The sequence below is a fragment of the Phyllobates terribilis genome, unplaced genomic scaffold (genome assembly GCF_046119375.1).
Source record: "Phyllobates terribilis strain yellow unplaced genomic scaffold, ASM4611937v1 Scaffold_1__5_contigs__length_1240528914, whole genome shotgun sequence".
NCBI lineage: Eukaryota > Metazoa > Chordata > Amphibia > Anura > Dendrobatidae > Phyllobates > Phyllobates terribilis.
In genome coordinates, this window is record NW_027362761.1 from 337,523,808 (window position 1) to 337,547,100 (window position 23,293).

Below are 23,293 nucleotides of genomic sequence, written 5' to 3' on the forward strand. Positions count from 1 at the left end.
CAGATTCATCTCAGCTAAAGTCTAGACCCTTAGATCAGGAATAGGACAGACTTTTATAGGACATTTCATAACTTTCCCAAATTCTTATGAAAATATATTCCTCACAAACTGCATTGAACTACTGTACCCAATTTATTATATATTTTAGGAGTTGGAGTTGGTCCATTTTATACTGACTCAGACTCCACCAAAATGGGCTCAGACTCGGACTCCACAACCCTGTGGAGAACGAAATAAATACACACCAGGACATGGAGAACCAAACTAATAGGCAACAGGGGTTGGAGAACTAAACTACTAAACACCTAGGGTGGGAGAACTAAACCACTACACACCAGAAGATGGAGAACTAAACCACTAGACACCAAGTCTTGGAATCCCCAAGGCTTTCGGGACAAACCTCTGTATCTAACACTTCCTTCAGTGCTTCTGCCTCCTCCACCTCCTCTAGGGCCTCCACCTGCACCCTCAACCACTGTCTTAAAGGGGTCTTCCCACGATCAAAAGTTGATTTCAGAAATTGGCTGTCTCTGACCGTGTACGAAACATACCACATCTCCTGGACAGGGGAGGAAGCAAAAGACAATACAAACATTACAGCAGGGGATCACAGAGGATTAATTTTGTGAGGTAAAAAATTTCGCTGCCTGATTTTAAACAATATTTTACTTCAGAAAATTAATCCTCTGTGGTCGCCTGCTGTAATGTTTGTATTGTATTTTGCTTCTTCCCCTGTCCAGGAGATGTGGTATGTTCCGTACACGGTCAGACACAGCCAATTTTTAAAATTAACTTTTGTTAGTGGGAAAACCCCTTTAATGAGACATATGTTCCAACAGTGCAGAGAGAATCCCCACCACCTCCATACTGCGCAGCAAGGGCTCACCACAATTAGGCAGTGTTTCATTTAATGTTCCTTGGAGATCGCAGTCATACAGATCAAGAGTTGTGGATAGCTATCCATGTCGAGTTTGAGCAACCAGTGAACCTGGAGCCAGGGAAGGCTGTGTGAGATAGCGGTGCAAACCTGGTGGCAGTCGTATGCCGGGGCAACCTCACACACGTGCCTTGCATGGCTCACATCCTCAACCTGATGGTACAGCAACTTCTCCTCCACTATCCTGGCCTGGATGCGCTGCTCCAGAAACCACAGTCGCTGTGTGCTCACTTCCACCATTCGCAACCCGCGGGACATCGACTTGCGTTGCTGCAGAGATCTTGCGGCCTACTGTTTGATATGGGATGTGTCGACATGGTGTAATTCAACTCTGCACATGTTGCAGCGACTGTGGCAGCAGCCCTGAAGCAGTATCTCATGTTGTATAGGCTGGGCAAACGCAGTACGGACGTGGTGCAAATCAGACTTGCGAAGTGGACACAGATGAAGGACCTCTGCACCCTTCTGCACATTTTAGAGATGGCTACTAAGAGTGTTATCGATAACAATGCCTTCATCAGCATCACTATTTCGGTCATCTACATGCTTCAGCACACTTTGAAAAGTCTGCGGGAGGAGGTGGTGGTCCCATGGGAAGAGGAGGAAGCAAAGCAAGATGCAGAAGGGCTAACAATATCTCTAAGTTCCAGACGGTCGTCGCACAGGCAGTTGCCATGGGAGAGTGGATTACAGTGATCAGGGGGGCTAATGGTACCAGACAACCTGTTAGTGAAGGAGCCGAGGAACAAATGGAGGAGGATGAAGAGGAAAAGATGACGGACGCGAGTAGAAGAGGATAATGATCCCCCCTCTGTTGTCCGTGGTTGACAGGAGGGGATGGAGGAAGCAAGCTTGAGTATTATCCTGTCATCAACACACTATAGCCTTGGACCTCATGAAAGAGACCGACCCATGACTGCGTTCTTGCAGAACTACCTGCAACAAGATTGTTGCACGTATTGTTAGGATTCTAAATAGTGCTGACTACTGGGTTGCCACTCTGCTCGATCCACGTTACAAGAGTAAATTTGGTCAAGATGCGTCCCTTCCATGGAAAGGGACGTGCCCATGCTGGAGTATCAAAACATGTTTGAAGACAATCTTGGTTTTCCCCAAGGCAGCAGTGAGGCACACAGTGTGCATCGCAGTTATAGACTTCCAACCCCGGGAATGTTGAATCTTCAAAGCAAAAACATTACATGCGATCCACCGCATGTAATGACACTTCAATAGGTAAAAATTTGCAGCGGAGACTGGCGTCTCCACTATAGGAACTGACATGCTGCAGGTGAGTCTGGGTATGTGGCCACGATCAGGAGCTGCGTGTTTATGCAGGGTCAAATTCGCAGCAGCCAGATGTTACAGCATAGTGGATGGGATTTCTAGAAATCCTATGTCCACTATGCATGCATCTGAGGCTGTGGATCACCCATGGACACCGTCAAATTCTCTTGTGGAGTTGCTAGTCTCCGCAAGAGAAATTTGACCACTAGAATGTATTGAATGCGGTAAATCCGCATGGTTCAGTGAACACATGCGGATTTACCTGCGTTCAATAGAACGCAGTGTTTTGGATGCAGCAAAAATATGCTGCTTCCAAAGCACTGCTACGTCCGGATCGTGGATACATAGCCTAAAATTTTTTAAAAATGGCGTGGGCTCCCGCATTATTTTCACAACCAGCAGAGGGAAAGCCAACAGCTGGGAGCTGATATTAGTAGCCAGGGAAGGGGCCATTAGCCAAAAATGTTCCCTGGCTAATAATAACAGCCCACAGCTGTTTGCTTAGCCTTTACTGGCTAGATTACAGGGGGACCCCAGAAAAAAAAATTGACATATGGTCCCCCTATAAAATCTAACCAGTAAAGGCTAAACAGACAGCTGTGGGCTGATATTAATAGCCAGGGACGGGGCCATGGTTCCTGGCCCCCTCCGCAGCTAATAATATCAGCTCTCAGCAGTCCCAGAAATGGCGCATAAACAAGATGCACCAAATCTGGTGCTTAGCGTCGCTCTTCTCACTGCCGTGTAGCGGTGGCGAGTGGGGTAATAAGGTTGGGGTTCATGTCAGCCTTATATTGGCGGCTGACATGAAGTTCAGGTTAGTAATGTGGGCGTCTATAAGACACCCACATTACTAACCCCGTAGTAAGGTTTACAATGCTTTTTCAGTTAAGACTCGGCCAGAATAAAGTCTTTTATTGAAATAAAATTACACACGGTTTTAATAATTTATTATTCTCCTAATCCCCGAATCCCTCGTCTCCTGTAAAAAAAAAAAAAAGCAAAAATAAAAAAACAACCATATCCCTCACCTGTCCGCCGTCATGACGTAATCCGAGTGTCCCTCGGCGATCCGGGTCATTTCTACAGCAGCCACATCAATCACTGATGTGACTGCTGTAGAAGACAGAACTATACACTGACAGGAGTGTAATCATTCCTGTCAGTGTACATCGCTGTGCTGCTAGCTGAGTTCACCTGAGTTCATCAGCCGAAGATTAGCTGATCAGCTCCAGTGACCTCATTTACAGCATCAGTGATACGTGGGAATATTCCCACACAGCACCGATGCCGTAACGTGAGGTCACGGAGCTCGTCAGCTCATCGCCAGCTGATGAACTCCAGTAAACTCAGTCACGGTAGCGCAGCGATGTACACTGCTGGGAGTGAGCGCGCTCTCTTCAGTGTACCGCCGGGGGACATCGGGAGGACGCCGGACAGGTGAGAATGAAAGGTGTTTGTTATTTTAATGTAGATTTTTACTCTTTTTTTTTTAACACCGCGCACAGACGCCGGCTCGGCTGAGAAGACTACTTCTCCCCTCAGCCGCGCCGCTCTCGCCGTTATCAGCGGAAGCGGCGGTCGGATGATGGGAGAAGTAGTCTTCTTCCCCGGTCAGCATACCATTCTTTTGTGCGTTTTTGCGGCGTATTTGACTCACTGACTTGAATTGAGTCAGTCAAATACGCAGCAAACATCCGCAGCAAATCCACAGATATATTTATACCTGTGGGTTTGCTGCGGTTCAATTGACCCCTATGTGCGAGAAACACTGCAGAAACGCTACAAAGAATGGACATGCTGCGGATTTATGCAATGACAATCCTGAGCGGAAAATTCCGGATGATGTACACAGCACATCAGGATTGTCATTGGATTACTTGACAGATGGATTACCTAGCGTTTTTGGTGCATTTCCGCACAGAGAAAACGCAGCAAAAACGCATCAAAAACGCAGTGTGCACATAGCCTTAGAAGCAACCTCCCAGCAGCCTCTCTCTGTTTTACACACAAAATGGCACTAAAACATGTCCACTCTTTATATCTTTATATACAGGGGGACAGGTGATTTCAGCAGCCAATGGCACAAGCCCTTGTGTCTGAACATTGGGAATGGTTCCTGCACACTAATTGGCTAGCTAGAGTTTGCACACATTAATTTAGGTGGGGGGGGGGGGGGGTTAAATTAGATTACAAGCACGCCGCTCCTCTGACCTCTCCCCTTCCGTCATCAAACACCCCCCCACTCATCATACAGCACCATTATCCTAGCCAAAGTGCTGAAAATACTGTAGTGGAAACGCAATCATTTGCCAAATTTTTACCGAATTTGCCTATTTTAAGTACAACCGCTTGAGTGTCTGATCACGAATCCAAATGTGCAACGTTAGTGCCAAATTTGAAATTGGCGAAAGCTTTTCGAACATGTTCATTAATCTCTAGTTAGGGGTTCTTCAAATGTTACATCAGGGCTGTGGAGTCGGAGTCGTGGAGTCGGAGTTAGTTTTGGTTGGAGTCGGAGTCGGTAGAAATGTACCGACTCAGACTCCAGCTTTAAAAAAAATGTATTAATATTTCATAATTGAACTTTCATATGAATTTTATAAATGTTACTCAAATATATATGTTCTATCAAACTATGAACAACAGTGATAAGTAGTTCTGCTGGAGATAGAGACATTTCTTACTTCTTGTGTGTCACTGTTCTCCACTGCCCTTATCTAATCTTATACTTGGTTAACTTCATGCTGCCCCAACCCCCCTACTTACAATATATGAAACGGAAGGTGAAAATGTGTTGCAAATTCTTAGTAGTAAAGCTCCTCCTCTAGACTAGATGTTTACTAGGTGTGCGTCATCCAAGCATCTCACAGCTGCTACTCAGAAGAGGAAGACTGTAAGAAGTATTATCCTTTCAACAAACTTTGCATCAGTTAACTGTGAGTACATGAGGAATAACAGTATTACTGACCACTATATCAGTTGTAAGACCTGGCAATAATTTTGTACAATTGTTTTTAGGAAAAACAATTGTCATTTGGATTGTGAATGCAGAATTAAAAACCTGAGAATGTCAAAGAAGCGTCACATTAAATCAGCTGTATTTGAACATTTCACCATCACTCAAGATAGAAAACATTATGTCTGACAATGCTTCAAATATGATAAGTACTATTAAGCTAATGAATGAGAGTAATGATGGTGACCAGCAGCTAGAAGAACATTCTGGGTCCACAGACACAGAAATGTTTGAAATAGAGGAACACAGTATTGTAACTGAGGAGCAAATTGAAGTTGCTTCAGATGAACAGCAACATGAGAGTTTAGATGATCTTGTTGAAACTGTGTCAATACGTTCTTTCATTCATCACATGCGCTGTGTTGTGCATACGCTACAGCTGGCTATAAGAGACAGTCTGCAAGAAGGACATGCTGCTGCACTGATTGGCAAGGTGAGAAAATTGGCTACTGTTGCCAGAACCCCTAAAGTTGACTCAATTTTGAAGAGACGTGCTGGAAAAGGGGCAATTATTGATCAAGCCACACGATGGGGCAGTACTTACTTAATGATTCAGCGCTTGGTTGAACTGAAAACCTTTCTTGTAGACATGGTTAACCCTCGACTGACGCTAAATGAAAGTCAGTGGAATCAGGTGACTGAGCTGGAAAAATTGCTAGAGCACCCATTTACAGTGACTAAAAAATTACAAGCAGAGGACTTAACTCCAGGTATTTTCTTAAAGGAGTGGAAGAACCTGATGTTTCGCCAGTCCCAAAGAGGAGGGTTAATTGCAAGTGGCATTGCTACATCAATGAAATGGAGAGAGGAGCTACTATTACAACATAACATTCTTTTGGCAGCTATTTATGTAGACCCAATGCATCGGATTCTTCTAGATGATCAACAGCTAACTAAAGGAAAAGAAGCTCTGTTTGAAATAGCAGTAAGGATGAAAGGGTTGCAGAACAGTCAGGAGGAACAAGAAGAATTTGGTCGTCCTGCCACATCTTCACCCTCATCATCAACTGATGAAGAATTTAATTTCGAAAAATATTTGGATCACAAGGACCGTGCAAAGAGTTCCCGCATAGAAGAACAGTCATCCCCATCAAAGAACACAGCCAGTACATTTCAGCAGAATTTTTCATGTGCACTAAAAGAAATTGAGAAATTTGACCGTTCATCAAAAATAACAGTGCAACAAGCGATTCCTCTGTATCCTGACATTGTCAGAGATGTTGCCTGAGTGGTTACTGCTTTGCCACCAACCCAAGTTAGTGTAGAGAGGTTGTTCTCTGCTCTCAAAATAATTAGATCAGATTTGAGGGCATCCATGAAGGAGGATCTGACAGAGGCAATACTTTTTCTGAGGACAAATTTATAGATTTCTTCTTATTAACTGCATAACAGTATTTATTGCATATTTACTTACAAGAGTTTAGAAAAGTTTATAAAAGTTATTTGCTATATTCTAATTGTATTCTAATAAATATAGTTTTTGCTCTAAGTGGTCTGATTACTTATATGATGGTGAGAAACTGAATAAGCACGATGTTAATATTTTACAACAGTAAATTTATTGTTACAAATTGATCATTTATGAAGGAGTCGGAGTCGGAGCCGGAGTAGGAGCCGGAACCTGATAAAAGACGGATTTTGGTAAGAACTTACCTGTAAAATCCTTTTCAGCGAAGGAAGGAAGGGAGACACAGACATTACTAGTGGGTAGGCGGAGCCCACACAGGATAGAACACCTCAGATTACAAAAAAGTTTTGACCGGCCCCTCCAGCTTGGGCTCCTCCTACTCCAGCTCTCCAGTCCGTACACAAGCTAAGGAAGAGCAATTAACACCAGCGGAGCAACACAACCCCTTCTGAAAAACTTAGAAAAAAGAAAGACAGGTTATGCATATAACAGAAAAAAACACACAGTCCCAGGTACTACTCACTGGACCTGACCATTGCGATGAGCTGGCAATGCTGGAACAGAGCCTTAGCGCGCCGACCCCAGCCCAGATAACCGCCATCAAAGAAGGGTCACGCCGCATCTGAAAACACAACAACACACTTCTGCCATGGGAGGGAGCTGTGTATCCCTTCCTTCCTTCGCTGAAAAGGATTTTACAGGTAAGTTCTTACCAAAATCCATCTTTCAGCAGCAGAATGGAAGGAAGGGAGACACAGACATTACTAGTGGGACGTCCCAAAGCAGTCCAGAAATTAAGGGTGGGAAAAAACAACAAAGGCAGATTCCCAACAACTTAGATAAATGCGCAACCAGCGCTAAACACAAGTTAAGGAGATAACCTAAACTACAGCCGCCTGCAGGACCCTACGTCCTAAGGCCGCATCCGCGGAAGCACTGACGTCCACCTTATAAAACTTTGTAAAAGTGTGGACGGAGCGCCAGGTAGCCCGGCAGAGATGAGCTGCCGAGGCCCCTTGATGAAAAGCCCACGATGAACCCACAGCTCTCGTGGAGTGAGCTCGAATCTTAATTGGGCAAGGCTCGCCCTTAAATCGGTAAGCTTCTAAAATGGCCGACCGAATCCATCGAGCTATAGTGTCCTTGGAAGCTCGTTGACCACGACGACGACCTGCTGGAATCACAAAAAGTGAGTCCGACTTCCGAAAACCTTGAGTAATAGACAAATAGAACTTTAACGCCCGCACCAAATCCAAAGTGTGCAAGGCCCGTTCCTTCGCATTCCTCGGCTCTGGACAGAGCGAGGGCAACACAATATCCTGGTTAACATGAAATTGTGACACCACCTTAGGTAGAAAGTCGCCCCATGTGCGAAGCACTACACGATCCGGGTGAAACTCCAGAAAAGGAGGCGAGCAAGAAAGAGCCGCCAACTCAGAAACCCTTCTCAAAGAGGTGACCGCCACCAGGAAGGCAACCTTCCAGGAAAGCAATGAAAGGCTAACAGAGTCCATAGGCTCAAAAGGCCCATGTTGAAGAGCCTCCAAGACAAGATTGAGCCGCCAAGGAGTCACAAGTACCTTCCGCGGTGGAAATTGACGGATTACCCCGCGAAAAAAGGAATGTACGTCCCTACGCGAGGCGATAGCCTTCCGAAACAGCAAGGATAGAGCGGAAACCTGACCCTTCAGGGTGCTAACTGCCAAACCCTTGTCCAGCCCATACTGCAAAAAGGCCAACAAATTGGGAATGGAAAAAATCCTCGGGTTCCTTGAAGAACCGGAACACCACGAGAAGAAGGCTTCCCAAGTCTTGTGATAAATCCTAGTGGTAGCAGGACCTCTGGCCGCTCGCAGAGTGGCAATGACTTCGGCTGAAAATCCTTGACAGGTCAAGATTTCGGTCTCAAGAGCCACGCCGTCAAACGCAGAGACTTCAGGTCCGGATGACGAATGGGCCCCTGGGTTAACAGGTCCGGGCGAAGTGGAAGCGGAGGCACTGCCAGAAGCGACACCAGCGTTGAGAACCACGTCCTCGTTGGCCAATCTGGGGCCATCAACATAGCCGAGACTCTCTCCAGTTTGATCCGACGTAACACCAGAGGAAGTAAGGATATCGGCGGAAACACATAGATCAGCTCGAATTGGTCCCACGGAGCCACTAGAGCAGGGGTCTCAAACAGACGCTGCTTTATGCGGCCCGCAGGCACAGACCCCTTGACGATCCCGACCTGGTCCAGGAGGAGCCGCCGACAGCAGCGCTGAATTGCCACACAGAGACCGTCTCCCAGCACTGCATTTCCAATGCCAGCCGCTGGCCAATCAGAGGCCAGCAGCTGATATCTGCGTGTCGGCGCAGCGAGTATGACGTCATTGCCATGTGCAGATGTCAGCTGCTGGCCTCTGATTGGCCGGCGGCTGACATTGAAAATGCTGTGCTGGGAGACAGTCTCTGTGCGGCAATGCAGCGCTGCTGTCGGCGGCTCCTCCTGGACCAGGTCGGGATCGTCAAGGGGTCGGACTCTGTGGTGCCTGCGGGCCACATCTGCAGGAAGGCCGCCGAGGGAACGGAGGACAGGTGAGAATCATCTTTTTTTTTTTCTATTTTATGTGTGTGAAGAACAGCACAGGGGGCACATAGCCACAAGAGGGGACCTGGATGGGGCACAGAGCCACAAGAGGGGACCTGGATGGGGCACATAGCCTCAAGATGGGGACCTGGATGGGGCACATAGCCACAAGATGGGGACCTGGATGGGGAACATTGCCACAGGATGGGGACCTGGATGGGGCACATAGCCCCAAGATGGGGACCTGGATGGGGCACATTAGTACAAGATGGGCGCCAGGATGGGGCACGTTGCCACAGGATGGGGACCTGGATGGGGCACATAGCCACAAGATGGGGACCTGGATGGGGCACAGAGCCACAAGATGGGGACCTGGATGGGGCACATTAGTACAAGATGGGCGCCAGGATGGGGCACGTTGCCACAGGATGGGGACCTGGATGGGGCACATAGCCACAAGATGGGGACCTGGATGGGGCACAGAGCCACAAGATGGGGACCTGGATGGGGCACAGAGCCACAAGATGGGGACCTGGATGGGTCACAGAGCCACAAGATGGGGACCTGGATGGGGCACAGAGCCACAAGATGGGGACCTGGATGGGGCACAGAGCCACAAGATGGGGACCTGGATGGGGCACATAGCCACAAGATGGGGACCTGGATGGGGCACATTAGTACAAGATGGGCGCCAGGATGGGGCACGTTGCCACAGGATGGGGACCTGGATGGGGCACATTAGTACAAGATGGGCGCCAGGATGGGGCACGTTGCCACAGGATGGGGACCTGGATGGGGCACATAGCCACAAGATGGGGACCTGGATGGGGCACATTAGTACAAGATGGGCGCCAGGATGGGGCACGTTGCCACAGGATGGGGACCTGGATGGGGCACATTAGTACAAGATGGGCGCCAGGATGGGGCACGTTGCCACAGGATGGGGACCTGGATGGGGCACATAGCCACAAGATGGGGACCTGGATGGGGCACATAGCCACAAGATGGGGACCTGGATGGGGCACATAGCCACAAGATGGGGACCTGGATGGGGCACAGAGCCACAAGATGGGGACCTGGATGGGGCACAGAGCCACAAGATGGGGACCTGGATGAGGCACATTAGTACAAGATGGGCGCCAGGATGGGGAACGTTGCCACGTTGCCACAGGATGGGGACCTGGATGGGGCACATAGCCACAGGATGGGGACCTGGATGGGGCACATTAGTACAAGATGGGGACTTGGATGGGGAACATTACTACAAGATGTTTTCCATTATTACTATATGATGCTAATTGTAAGACAATATTACTGTATGTGGCCAATTGGGGGAAATAAAATTGTAAAAAAAATAAAAAATAAAATAAAGCATGAAAAAATATTGGGCACTAAAAATGCTGTTTTATATGTAAACTAAAGTAAACACAAAAAAGTGCACGTTTATTATCACCACATCCATAACGACCCAAGCCATAAAAAAATAAACACGGCAAAAATGTTCAAAAGGTGTATACAAAAAAAATGGTATCACTAAAAATGTCACATTGAACAAAGAATGCGGCCCCCCAAATTCAAATTTTTTCCATGTGCGGCCCATATACCCAGCCGAGTTTGAGACCCCTGCACTAGAGCATCCACAGCCACAGCCTCCGGGTCCTTGTACCTGGACATGAACGTCGGTAACCTGGCGTTGAACCCAACGGGAGCACAGTAGTGCAAAAACTTCCGGATGAAGACTCCATTCTCCGGGATCCACCTTCTCGCGACTGAGGAAGTCCGCCGTGATATTCTGGACTCCTGGGATGTGAATCGCGGAGATGGCTGGAACCCTGGCTTCGGCCCATACCATGATCCGAGAGACCTCCATCATGAGCCTGGAGCTCCTCGTCCCACCTTGATGGTTGATATACGCGTCCGCCGTCGCGTTGTCTGTCTGCACTAGGACTGGCAGACCGCTTAAAGGGACCGTTCAGTGTTGGAGGCAAAGGAAAATCGCCCTCAACTCCAGGAGGTTGATCGGCAGGACAGACTCTTCTGACGACCATACTCCCTGAACCCAGAGATCGTTCCAGACCCCCCCCCCAGCCCGTCAGACTGGCATCGGTGGTTATGACCGACCACCGCGGAAGGAGGAAGGACTTCCCCTGGGATAATGCTTCTGGATGTAACCACCATCCTAGAGACTCTCGCACCCTGTGGGAGATGATGACACTGCGATCCAGCGAAGCCTGTGATCGATCCCAACGGGTCAGAATGAGCATTTGGAGACCCCTGGAATGAAATTGAGCAAACGGGACCGCTTCCATTGACGCCACCATCAAACCCAGAAGGTGCATACACCTTCAAAGTGACATTGCTGTCGAAGACTTCATAACCTGTACATGTTGACGAAGACTTGCTTGCTTGTCCGGAGGCAAGGACACCACTGCCCGTACCGTGTCGAAGTGCATCCCCAAAAACAGGATTGACTGCGACGGTTCCAGAGATGACTTCTTCCAATTGACTAGCCACCCGAAGTCCTCCAGGAGCTGAAGGGATAGATTGCGAGCCCTCACCGCCTCCTCCTCTGTGGACGCCACAATCAAAAGGTCGTCTAGGTAGGGAAGAATTGTCACCCCCTGAGTTCGAAGGATCGCCATGAGAGGCGCCAGAATTTTTGTAAAAACTCTGGGCGCTGATGCCAACCCAAATGGCAGGGCCACAAACTGGTAATGGTCCTGACCTATGGCAAAACGTAGGAAGCGCTGGTGAGCCCTTCCGATGGGAATATGCAAATAAGCGTCGCGAATGTCGATTGACACTAAAAAATTGTTCTGCGACAGAGCCACCACAACTGAGCGAAGCGACTCCATGCGGAATTTCCGGGTCCGGACATGCAGATTCAATTTTTTGAGATCCAGAATGGGGCGAAATTTGTCCTCCTTTTTGGGGACCACAAAGAGGTTGGAGTAAAACCCCCTTCCCCAATCCTCCGGCGGAACCGGCACCACCACACCATTCTGCAGAAGGGAATCGACCTCCCGCCGTAGAGCGGTAGCTAGCTCGGGCTCTGACGGAATGCGAGATTGACAAAATCTGTCCGGGGGTCGAGAAAGAAACTATGAAATAGCCTGCCGACACAACCCGCGTCACCCAGGCGTCTGAAACGTGGGACGCCCAAGTCGACTCGAACTGGAGCAGGCGACCCCCCACTCGAGGACCCTCGAGTGAAACCCTGGCGTCAGTCCGCCTTAGCGGGCTTTTTGTCAGCTTCCCGTTTGTCTTGACGGAAGTTCTGTTTCCAGGGAGTGCGGGATTTCTGAGAGATCTTTTTTCCCGAAAACAAGGGACGACCCGATCCCCAAGAGGGCTGACCGAACCGTCCCCTGGGCCGAAAGGGCCGCCGACTACTACTGGCACTAGACTTGCCAGACGCAGAAGCCACAGCTCTACGCTGCGGTAAAGCCGTTTCTTTTGCCTTGGCCTTCGCAATCAGTTCCGTGAGGTCAGACCCAAACAGCTGACCACCCTTGTAAGCTAAACACAGCAAACCTTGCTTGGAAACCGCATCTCCGGTCCACTGCTTAAGCCACAGTGCTCTTCTGACTGTGACAGCCGAGGATTGCGCCCTGGACAGCAGTGACGTAGTATCCAGAACTGCATCTCTGCCATATCGCGCTGCCTCTTCCAACAACTTCAAAAGCCCTTCTACCTCGGATAGCGGGGATCCATCTTGCCACGCCGTCCGTAGGCGGTCCAACCACCTCAGGGAAGCTTCACCAGCACACATGGCTCCTAAAGCCGCTCTGAATCCATGACCCGCGGCCTCGTAGATGGATTTAGCCGCCATCTCCGTTTTTCTGTCCAGCGGATCCTGCAGACTCGCCTTCCCTTTAACAGGAAGTAATGAAGATTTGCTAAGCTGGGATAAAGGGACATCCACTTCAGGAGAAGGAATCCAATTAGCAATCGACTCCGTAGAACACGGATACAGTGCCTCAAAAAAACCGTGCCCCCTGAAAACGCTTATCTGGACACAGGCGTTCCTTCTCCACCGCCCCATCAAGTTCATCCAGAGATGGTAACGTTGACCGCGACCTATGCGACTCCTGAAAAAGCCGGGCCAACTTACCAGGGCGTCTAGCTACCTCCTCCGGTAACTGTAACGCCTCCCTCATAGCTCCAATAAAAGCATCCACACGGCCCAAAAGAGAGGCAGAGCGCCCCTGCCGATCCTCTTTATCCGAATCGGACATCTCCCCAGCAGAGCTTGAAGGGGAACCCTCCATATCAGAGATCTCCGAGTCGCTGCGCGGGGAGGACAGTACCGGCCTGTGGCGCTTCCTGCCATGAGAAGACAGTTGGGATCTAGCTGACACCCAATGACCTAGAAGGTCAGACAGGCTATCAATAGAACGAGTGAGAGTCCCCCGACCTGCGCTGCACTTGACGCCGTCGAGGACTCCTGCGAGTCAGATACGCGAGACTGATCCTGTAGCGGACCTGGGAGACGGACCGCGCCTCCTGGACCCTGATCTGACATGCCCTCACACAGTATATAGCAGGCTTAAGCCTGTCAGTAACTAGGACAGTGTGGCTTCTAAAAGGAAAGAAACGAATGCTGAAGGGTTAAGGCTCTTACAGGGAGAGCTACCCCAGCTGTCCCCCAATTAAGGGTTAACCGCCTACCAGGGGGTTAATGCAGCAGACTCCCCACAACCTCTGCTAAATGAAAGAGGTGTGCGAGTCCCAGACAAAAAAACCTCTATATGAGGTAGCAGCTGCAGGGCAGCGCAGTCTGCCACCTAATTGTGCCGCAGAAAGGTGCCCTGCGCTGTGGGGGTGAGGAGGTTAAGCTTCTGCCCTGACAGGCAGAAGCGACTCACCCAGCTGGCCGCGGTGCAGCGTTCCTTCGGTTCTGACGGGAGGAGAGGAGAGTGAGGAGCCGGAGGAGGCCGTCAGAAATGGCCGCCGTGCAGTGAAGAGAGAAGCCGGAAGGGGAGGGACAGGAGAAAGCGCGCGCTCAGAGCGCTACCTGCCCGCGAAAAGACCGGGAAGGCGCGAAGCCACGCCCCCCGCCGGCATTCAAAAAGGCGCGCGACTCCTCCGCTCTCCGCTCCTGCCCCGCTTCACATGTCCTGCAGGGATCCACCTGCGGACGAAAAACACACAGTCACCAACGGTACATGTAACAGCGGCCGTCGCAGCAGCCGCTGAAGCACTCAAACACATTTACAAATGCTGAGTACTCACCCAGCTGAGCGCCACAGGGACCCCCAGGGATTTGTGGAACTGTGGCCCTTAGCTTCCCCCCAGGACGGAGTGCGCAGGGACCCCAATGGCGCGGTTTGCGTCTCCTCCGGGAAGCGTCCCTCATCCCCCGGGGCCGGCAGGGTTCTGCAGGGACCACCATAAAGGGTATGCAGATCCGCCAGGGGAGGGGTGGGGGTCCAGCAGCGCTGAGATCTGAGGAGCTGCTCCAGCAGCGACTATCCTCTGCGACCTCAAATTTTAGACTGGAGAGCTGGAGTAGGAGGAGCCCAAGCTGGTCAACACTTTTTTGTAATCTGAGGTGTTCTATCCTGTGTGGGCTCCGCTTACCCACTAGTAATGTCTGTGTCTCCCTTCCTTCCATTCTGCTGCTGCTGAAATCCAGGAGTCGGAGTAGCAACTGTGGCTTACCGACTCCACAGCCCTGTGTTACATGATATCCAGACAAAATGGCGCTCCAAAATTCAAATAGTGTTCCTTCCCTTCCAAGCTCTGCCATGCACCCAAACAGCTTTCCACCAGATATGGAATATTAATGGCTTTAGCTTACGTACAATTTTAGTGGGAAAAAGTAACATTTTCATTTCTATTCCTTCGAAATTGCTTCAATTCCAGTGAAGCACCTGAAAAGTTAATAAACTTATTGAATGTGATTATGAGCACTTTGAGGGGTGCAGTTTTTAAAATAATGTCACTTTTGGGTATTTTCTGTCACATAGGCATTCAAAGTGACTTCAAATAGAATGTGGTCACTAAAAAAATTAGTTTTGTCAATTTTGTTGGAAAAATGAGAAATTGCTGATAAACTTTTAATCCTTCTAACTTTTTAACAAAAAAAATGAATTTTCAAAAATGATGCCGATGTAAAGTAGTGTTTTTCGGACTGTAAGACGTACCTAGGTTTTAGAGGAGGAAAATAGAAAAAAAATTGAAGCAAAAAATGTGGTCATAATGCACTGTTATGGAGGAGGGGGTCTGCTGCTGACACTGTTATAGGGGTAATGTCCCCCAATTCTGTACTAATATCCCCCAACCTGGTATATATATGCCCCCATCCTGGTATATATGGCTCCCCCGTCCTGTTATACATTGCCCCCATCCTGGTATACATGGTCCCCCATTCTGGTATGCATGGCACCCCCAAGCCGATATGTATATCACACCCATCCCGATGGGGGGTATGCATGGCATCCCCATCCTAGTATACATGGTCCTCCATCCTGGTATGTATGTATGGCTTCCCCATCCTGGTATGTATGGCACCTACATCCTGGTATGCACACCCATCCTGGTATGCACGACACCTGCAGGCTTGCTGCGGTTCAATTGACCCCAATGGGCAGGAAACACTGCAGGAAAGCTTCAAAGAATGGACATGATGCGGATTTAAACGCAATGACAATCTTGAGCAGAAAATTCTGGATCATGTACACAGCACATCAGGATTGTCATTGAATTAGCTGGCAGACGAATTACCTAGCAATTTTTGGTGCATTTCCGCGTGGAGAAAACGCATCAAAAACGCACATCCTGGTATGTATGGCACCCCAATCTCCATCCTGGTATGCATGGCACCCCCTTCTTAGTATGCATGGCACCCCCTTCCTAGTATGCATGGCAGCCACATCCTGGTATGCATGGCACCCACATCCTGGTATGCATGGCACCCCCATCCTGGTATGCACGGCACCCCTATCCCCATCACAGTGCACACATAAAACAAAATAAAAGATTTTACTCACCTCCCCTCTGCTCCAGCGCTGCGCACTGTTCTGATGCCAGCCACGATTTCACCATGTGAGCAACGCATGACGTCACTGCCATGTGCCCTCACACGCTGAGGTCAGCTGCCGGAAGATTGACTGCTCCCCATGCCCGGACTATGGGCGTGTGGCGCACTGAATATTTATTCTCCTTAATACCGTGCACAGAGTCAGCCTCAGCCATCACCCCTGCAGCGGCCAGGCGATCATAAGTGCCCACTACTAAAGAGAATGAATATTCACTAACTACTTCCCATGCCCATGGGAGTGAGAGTAATGAATATTCATGCTCTTTACTAGCGGGCACACGTGATCGCAGAGCCGCTGACACTGTGAACGCTATTAAGGAGAATGAATATTCAGTGCTCCCCATGCCCATGGGGAGCAGTAAATATCTTAACAGCGGGCACAGTGTTAGCCGCAGCAGGCGGCTCCTGCATCCTGTGACCCGCTCCTCCTTCGCCGCTCTCCCTACATCCCCTCTACCATCCACAGCCGGAATGTACATCTGGACTATAAGACGCACCCCCACTTTACTCCAACTTTTGGAGGAAAAAAGTGCGTTGTATAGTCCGAAAAATACGGTATATTTTGTGATAAAACTATCTGGTTTTAAAATTTTAAAGTTTGAAAACTGCAACATTTTCAACAATTCCTCAAAATTCCAATATTTTCACAAATAAATGAAAAAAATGTCTACCTAAATTTACCACTAACAAAGTACAATGTGTCATGAAAAAATCTTCTCAGAATCACTGGAATCCGTTCAACCATTCCAGAATTATTACCCCATAAAGTGACACTGGTCAGAATAGTAAAACTTGGCTTGGTCAAGAAGGTGAAAACAGGCTGTGGGAGTGAAGGGGTTAATTACCTCGAGCTTTAGGTCTAATAACTGCAGGGGCTCCTTTTTGACGTCCTCGTCCAACAAGTTCAGTATTAGTAGGTGACGGCTTTTCAGAATCCGGCCCAGGAACACCAGGCTGTGTACACAATATTACAATATTTTCATCTCACAAAGATTAAAAAAACAGATTTTACTAAATAAATAAGTTATCAATACAACAAATGATAACCAACTGACTACTGGGGGTCCGATTGCCAAAACCCACACCAAACCCAAGAAAGGGAGGTCAAGTGGAGATTTAGCATGCACTGCTTTTTCCCAGCAATCAAACCCCCAGCGACCAATAAGCTATCCTTTAGGCACCAATTCATTAAGACCTGAGCTTTTCACACCTGTCTTCATTAGAGTTTGTGCGGAGTGAGAGGTGGCTGATTCATTAAAAGGTACACACCTCTTAATGAATTAGGCGAGGTGTGAAGTGGAGTGTGCTTCAGTGTAGGCACAAAACTTACTCCAGTTAGAGTAAGCATGGTTCGTCACTCCCCAGCTCTGCCCACTTTGTTGGAGCTAGGCAAAAATAGCATAACAATGCCAAAAGTTGCAACATTTTTGAGCATCCTCACATTGCGCAAAACCTTTGAAATTTTCAAAGCTTTTTACAAGACAAATCTGGAGTAAAAGCTTTGATGAATTGGGTCAAAAAAATTATATCACTTTGTATTGTTTTACCTCATTTGAACACAATATTTTATAGTTCAGGGCTTCTAATGTTATTTTGCTCAGCAGCATCACATCTTTAACCCCTTTACGACCTTGGACGTACTCATACGTCCAAGGTCGCCTCCCCGTTTAATACGGGCTGAAGACCTACTATGTGCAACACAGGCGATCGGATAATCATAGCTTCTTAGCTTCTAGTCTCCCATATTGAAGCAAGTAAAAAGTAGAAAAAAATGAAATGTTTTTAAAAATATATATAGAAAAAAAAAATATCTAAAAGTTCAAATCACTCCCCTTTCACCCCATTCAAAATAAAAAATCAAATATACACATATTTGGTGTCACCGCATTCAGAACCACCCGATCTATCAATATAAAAAAATAATTAATCAGATCAGTTAACGGCGTAATGAGAAAAAAAGTCTAAACACCAGAATTACGTTTTTTGGGGTTGCTGAAACATTGCAATAAAATGCGATCAAAAGATAGTATTTTGGTGTAGATACTATCAATACAAACGTCAGAGGGCAGGGACGCCGGCGCTACAGTAACCCCCCCTTTAGGCCCCCCCTTTTTTAGGCCAGAGAGAAATTTAGCTAGGATGAGAGGGGCATGGATGTTCTCCCGGGGCTCCCACGTTCTCTCTTCAGGACCAAACCCCTTCCAATCTACTAGAAAAAAGGTCTTCCCTCTTACCCTTTTGGTGGCCAGAATGTTCTCTACCTCAAATTCGTCTTCAGCGGAAACCGGAGCAGGAGGCGTACCTGTAGACTTGGAAAAAGAGTTAAGTACCACAGGTTTGAGGAGAGATACATGGAAGGAGTTAGGGATCCACAAGTTGGCCGGGAGTTTCAATTTATAGGCCACCGGGTTGATCTGACTGATGACCTCCAGAGGACCGATGAACCGAGGCCCTAACTTATAGGAAGGAATCTTGAGCCGGACATACTTGGACGAGAGCCAGACCTTATCCCCTGGACGGAATTGAGGAGGATCCAGACGTTTTTTGTCAGCATGTCTTTTCATACGCTCGGATGACAGAAGGAGTGCGGATCGGGTACTCTCCCATATGGAGGAAAATTTGTTAACAAGAGATTCCGCAGCCGGATTGTCCACCGAGGTGGAGACGGGAAATGGGATCCGAGGATGCTGACCGAAGACAACAAAAAACGGGGATTTGGAGGAAGATTCGCTCTCGTGATTGTTGTAAGAAAATTCGGCCCATGGCAGGAGATCCACCCAGTCTGAATGGTGGGCATTAACGAAGTGCCGGAGGTAACTGGTCAGGTTCTGATTGATCCGCTCCACTTGACCATTAGACTGTGGGTGGTAAGCGGAGGAGAAGTCCAGGGTGACGTCTAGCAGTTTACAAGTGGCTCTCCAGAAGCGTGAGGTGAACTGTACCCCACGATCCGACACGATGTGGAGGGGCAGGCCATGAAGACGGAAAATGTGGCGGATAAAGTCTTTAGCCAGCTCGGGTGCAGACGGGAGGCCTGGCAGGGGAACGAAATGAGCCATCTTGGAAAAGCGGTCAGCGACCACCCAAATGACCGTACAACCGGCAGAGACGGGGAGATCAGTTATAAAGTCCATTGCTATATGCTGCCAGGGGGCAGCAGGTACTGGGAGCGGAAGGAGGCGACCGGCTGGCAGATGTCTCGGAACCTTGTTGCGGGCGCAGGACACACAGGCAGAAACAAAGTCTATTACGTCCTTGTGCAGGGTAGGCCACCAGTAGTGCCGGGTAATAAGCTGGAGGGTCTTTTTCTGACCGGCGTGGCCAGCTAGTTTAGACGAGTGACCCCAGTGTAGGATCTTCTCCCGATCAAGTACTGATACGAACGTCTTACCGGGAGGGAGACGATTTAGACTCACGGGAGCCACCTGCATTACTCTGGCGGGATCGATGATGTGTTTCGGTTCCTCCTCGAGATCAGACACCAGAAAGGATCGGGACAAGGCGTCCGCCTTGATGTTTTTGTCAGCCGGGCGAAAATGAAGAATAAAATCAAAGCGAGCAAAAAACAAGGACCACCGAGCTTGGCGTGGGTTAAGTCTCTGGGCATGCTGGAGGTAAGCCAAGTTCTTGTGGTCAGTGTAAATTATTACCGGGTGAAGAGCCCCTTCGAGCAGGTAACGCCACTCCTCCAATGCCAGCTTGATGGCCAATAACTCTCGATCTCCTATGGAATAGTTGCGCTCAGAAGAGGAGAAGAGTTTGGAGAAGAAGCCACAAGTTACCATTCTCCCGGAAGATGATTTTTGGGTAAGTACCGCTCCGGCTCCAGAGGAGGAGGAGTCAACCTCCAGGAAGAACTGCTTGTTGCCATCTGGGCGATGCAGCACCGGGGCGGAAGAGAAGGCCTGTTTTAAGGAAAGAAAGGCCTCCTCTGCTTCGGGTGGCCACTCTCTGGGATTAGTGCCCTTACGGGTGAGCGCGGAAATTGGGGCAGTACGGGAAGAGAAGTGCGGTATGAAGAGGCGGTAGTAGCTGGCGAAGCCCAGGAACCGCTGAATGGCCTTCAACCCCTCCGGTCGGGGCCATTTCTCGATGGCAGACAGTTTCTCTGGATCCATTCGAAGGCCGGTCTGAGAAATAATGTAGCCCAAAAACGGAAGCGAGGTATGCTCAAAGAGGCACTTCTCATATTTAGCGAAGAGGTGATTCTGCCTGAGCCTGCGCAGGACCTGACGAACGTCTCTCCGGTGAGTCTGGAGATCCGGAGAGAAGACCAAGATGTCGTCCAGGTACACCACTACGCAGGAGTAGAGAAGATCCCGGAAGATGTCATTGACCAACTCTTGAAAGACGGCAGGAGCGTTACAGAGACCAAAGGGCATTACCAGATATTCATAGTGGCCGTCCCGGGTGTTGAATGCAGTCTTCCATTCATCCCCTTGACGGATACGGACCAGGTTGTACGCCCCACGGAGGTTCAGTTTGGTGAAGATTCTAGCCCCCCTCAGACGATCAAATAATTCTGGAATGAGCGGAAGGGGATACTTATTCTTCACCGTGATCTGGTTAAGGCCTCTATAGTCTATACAGGGACGGAGAGAGCCGTCCTTTTTTACGAAAAAGAAGCCTGCTCCCGCCGGGGAGGTAGATTTCCGGATGAATCCCCTGGCCAAATTCTCCTCAATATATTCGGACATCGACCGGGTCTCAGCAGCGGACAATGGGTAAATACGCCCACGGGGAGGCGTAGTACCGGGTAACAGGTCGATAGGACAGTCGTATGGTCTATGAGGGGGTAATGTCTCTGCCTCCTTTTTATTAAAGACATCAGCAAATGACCAATAGGGAATCGGAAGTCCAGGTAGATTAGTTGGGGTAGGAGAAGGACGGGCGGGATGAACAGGAACCAAACAAGTCTTATGACAGTCCTGTCCCCAGCGAAGGACTTCTCCGGTCTGCCAGTCCAGCACGGGTGCATGTCTCTGGAGCCAAGGTAGACCTAGTAAGAGGGCGTGAGAGAGTCCAGGCAGAACATGAAAAGAGATGCTCTCAGAATGCAGCATTCCCACCTGCAGAGTTACGGATTCGGTGATGAGTTGGATGGGACGTGGTAAGAGGCCCCCATCCACAGCAGCGACAGATAATGGTATAGCCAGAGGTTTGGTGGGAATGCGGTATTTTTCTACCAGGGCCTGTGAAATAAGATTCCCGGCCGCTCCAGAGTCAAGTTGGGCTAGTTCGAAATAACGATTCTCCCCGCAGATAATTGAGACTGACAGCAGCAGAGATGGAGAGGATTTATTCTTGTCTAGGTCGACCTCTCTGAGCGAACCTAGACACAGGCGTTTCCCGACCTCTCCGGGCAGGTACGGATCCGGTGCTCCTTACTGCCACAGTAGAAGCAGCTCCCCTCGGCACGGCGTAAGTCCTGACGGGTTTTGACCATCTTGGTCTGGTCGACCTGCATAGGCTCAGGAGAGTGTACCTGGGGAGAAACGGAGGGAGTGACGGACTTCTGAAAAGTAGGAGCTAGACGTGGAAACCTTCTCTCACGGGTGACTTCTTTGGCACGCTCCTGGAACCGTAGGTCAATCCGGGTGGCAAGAGTTATTAGGTCATCGAGAGTGGTAGGAATGTCTCGACCGGCAAGTTCATCTTTGATACGGCCGGACAGACCCTCCCAGAAGACAGATACCAGAGCGTCGTTATCCCAGGCCAGCTCCGAGGCAAGGGTACGGAACCGTATGGCATATTGGCCCACGGTGAGACTTCCCTGACGGAGGCGTAGCAGAGATGATGCGGATGAGGTCTTCCGTCCAGGTTCGTCGAAGACTTTCCGGAAAGCCGTGAGAAAGGCAGGCAAGTCGGACACCAGGGGGTCTCCTCTCTCCCATAGAGGATTTAGCCAGGCCAGGGCCTCCCCGGTGAGATGGGACATGATGAAGGCAATTTTGGCCCGGTCGGAGTTAAACTGGTGGGACAGGAGTTCAAAGTGCAGGGTGCACTGATTTATAAAGCCCCGAGCCTGAGCGGAGTCGCCTCCGAAGCGAGGAGGTGCAGAAAGCCGGGGTCCGGGGTAGGATACCATAGTATTGGTGGGCAGCGGAGCTGCCGGATTGCGAGTCATGGCTCTGGCGGTGGTTGCTGGTGGAGCAGTCAGAGTGTCCAGGCGAGTATTGACATTCCGCAGGTGACCCAGGATGGACTCCTGTTGGGACCTCTGACGGGACAGTTCATGACACAGGTCCGAGAGTGAGGGAGCTTGGGTGCCACCGGGTTCCATGGCCCGAGCAAACTGTAACGGGTCTGGGAGGCGGAACCTCTGAGCTACTATACAAGGGGGCGGTCCTTGTAAGGGAGCGGGTGGCGACCAGGGAAGACGGGCAGGCAGTCACAGCAGGTGACCGGGACAGTCTCTGAGTGAACGGGTGGAGGTCACGGCAAGTGACCGGGGCAGTCTCTGGATGAACGGGCAGGAGGTCACGGCAAGTGACCGGGGCAGTCTCTGGATGAACGGGCAGGAGATCACGGCAAGTGACCGGGGCAGTCTCTGGATGAACGGGCAGGAGGTCACGGCAAGTGACCGATGCAGTCTCTGGGTAAAGGGTAGGTACGACCTGTGATGGCAGAGCCTCCAGGTAGGCTAGCAGGCAGGTAACAGGTGTGCGCTCCCAGGTGAGCGGGCAGGAGTCTCTGGAATGGCAGGTGGTCACAGCACGTGACGGCGGAGCCTCCAGGTAGGCTAGCAGGCAGGTAGCAGGTGTGCGCTCCCAGGTTAGCGGGCAGGAGTCTCTGGAATGGCAGGTGGTCACAGCACGTGACGGCGGAGCCTCCAGGTAGGCTAGCAGGCAGGTAGCAGATGTGCGCTCCCAGGTGAGCGGGCAAGCTGGTCCATAGACAGACTGACAGGAGTTGGAGGGCAGACCGTCGGACCTCAGGCTAGCAGGCAGGTAGCAGAGGAGCGCTCCCAGGTGAGCGGGCAAGCTGGTCCTTAGACAGACTGACAGGAGTCGGTAGGCAGACCGTCGGAC

The 23,293-nt window shown here is 49.7% G+C and overlaps 1 protein-coding gene across 1 annotated transcript in view; it reads right to left on the minus strand.

Annotated features, from left to right (window-relative positions):
• Window positions 1-23,293, minus strand: part of PIWIL1 (piwi like RNA-mediated gene silencing 1) — a 462,439-nt gene that overhangs the window by 372,936 nt on the left and 66,210 nt on the right. The window contains exon 3 of the mRNA XM_073676134.1: window positions 17,108-17,216. Within this exon, the coding sequence (XP_073532235.1) occupies window positions 17,108-17,216 (109 nt within the window). The remainder of the gene's footprint in view (window positions 1-17,107; window positions 17,217-23,293) is intronic.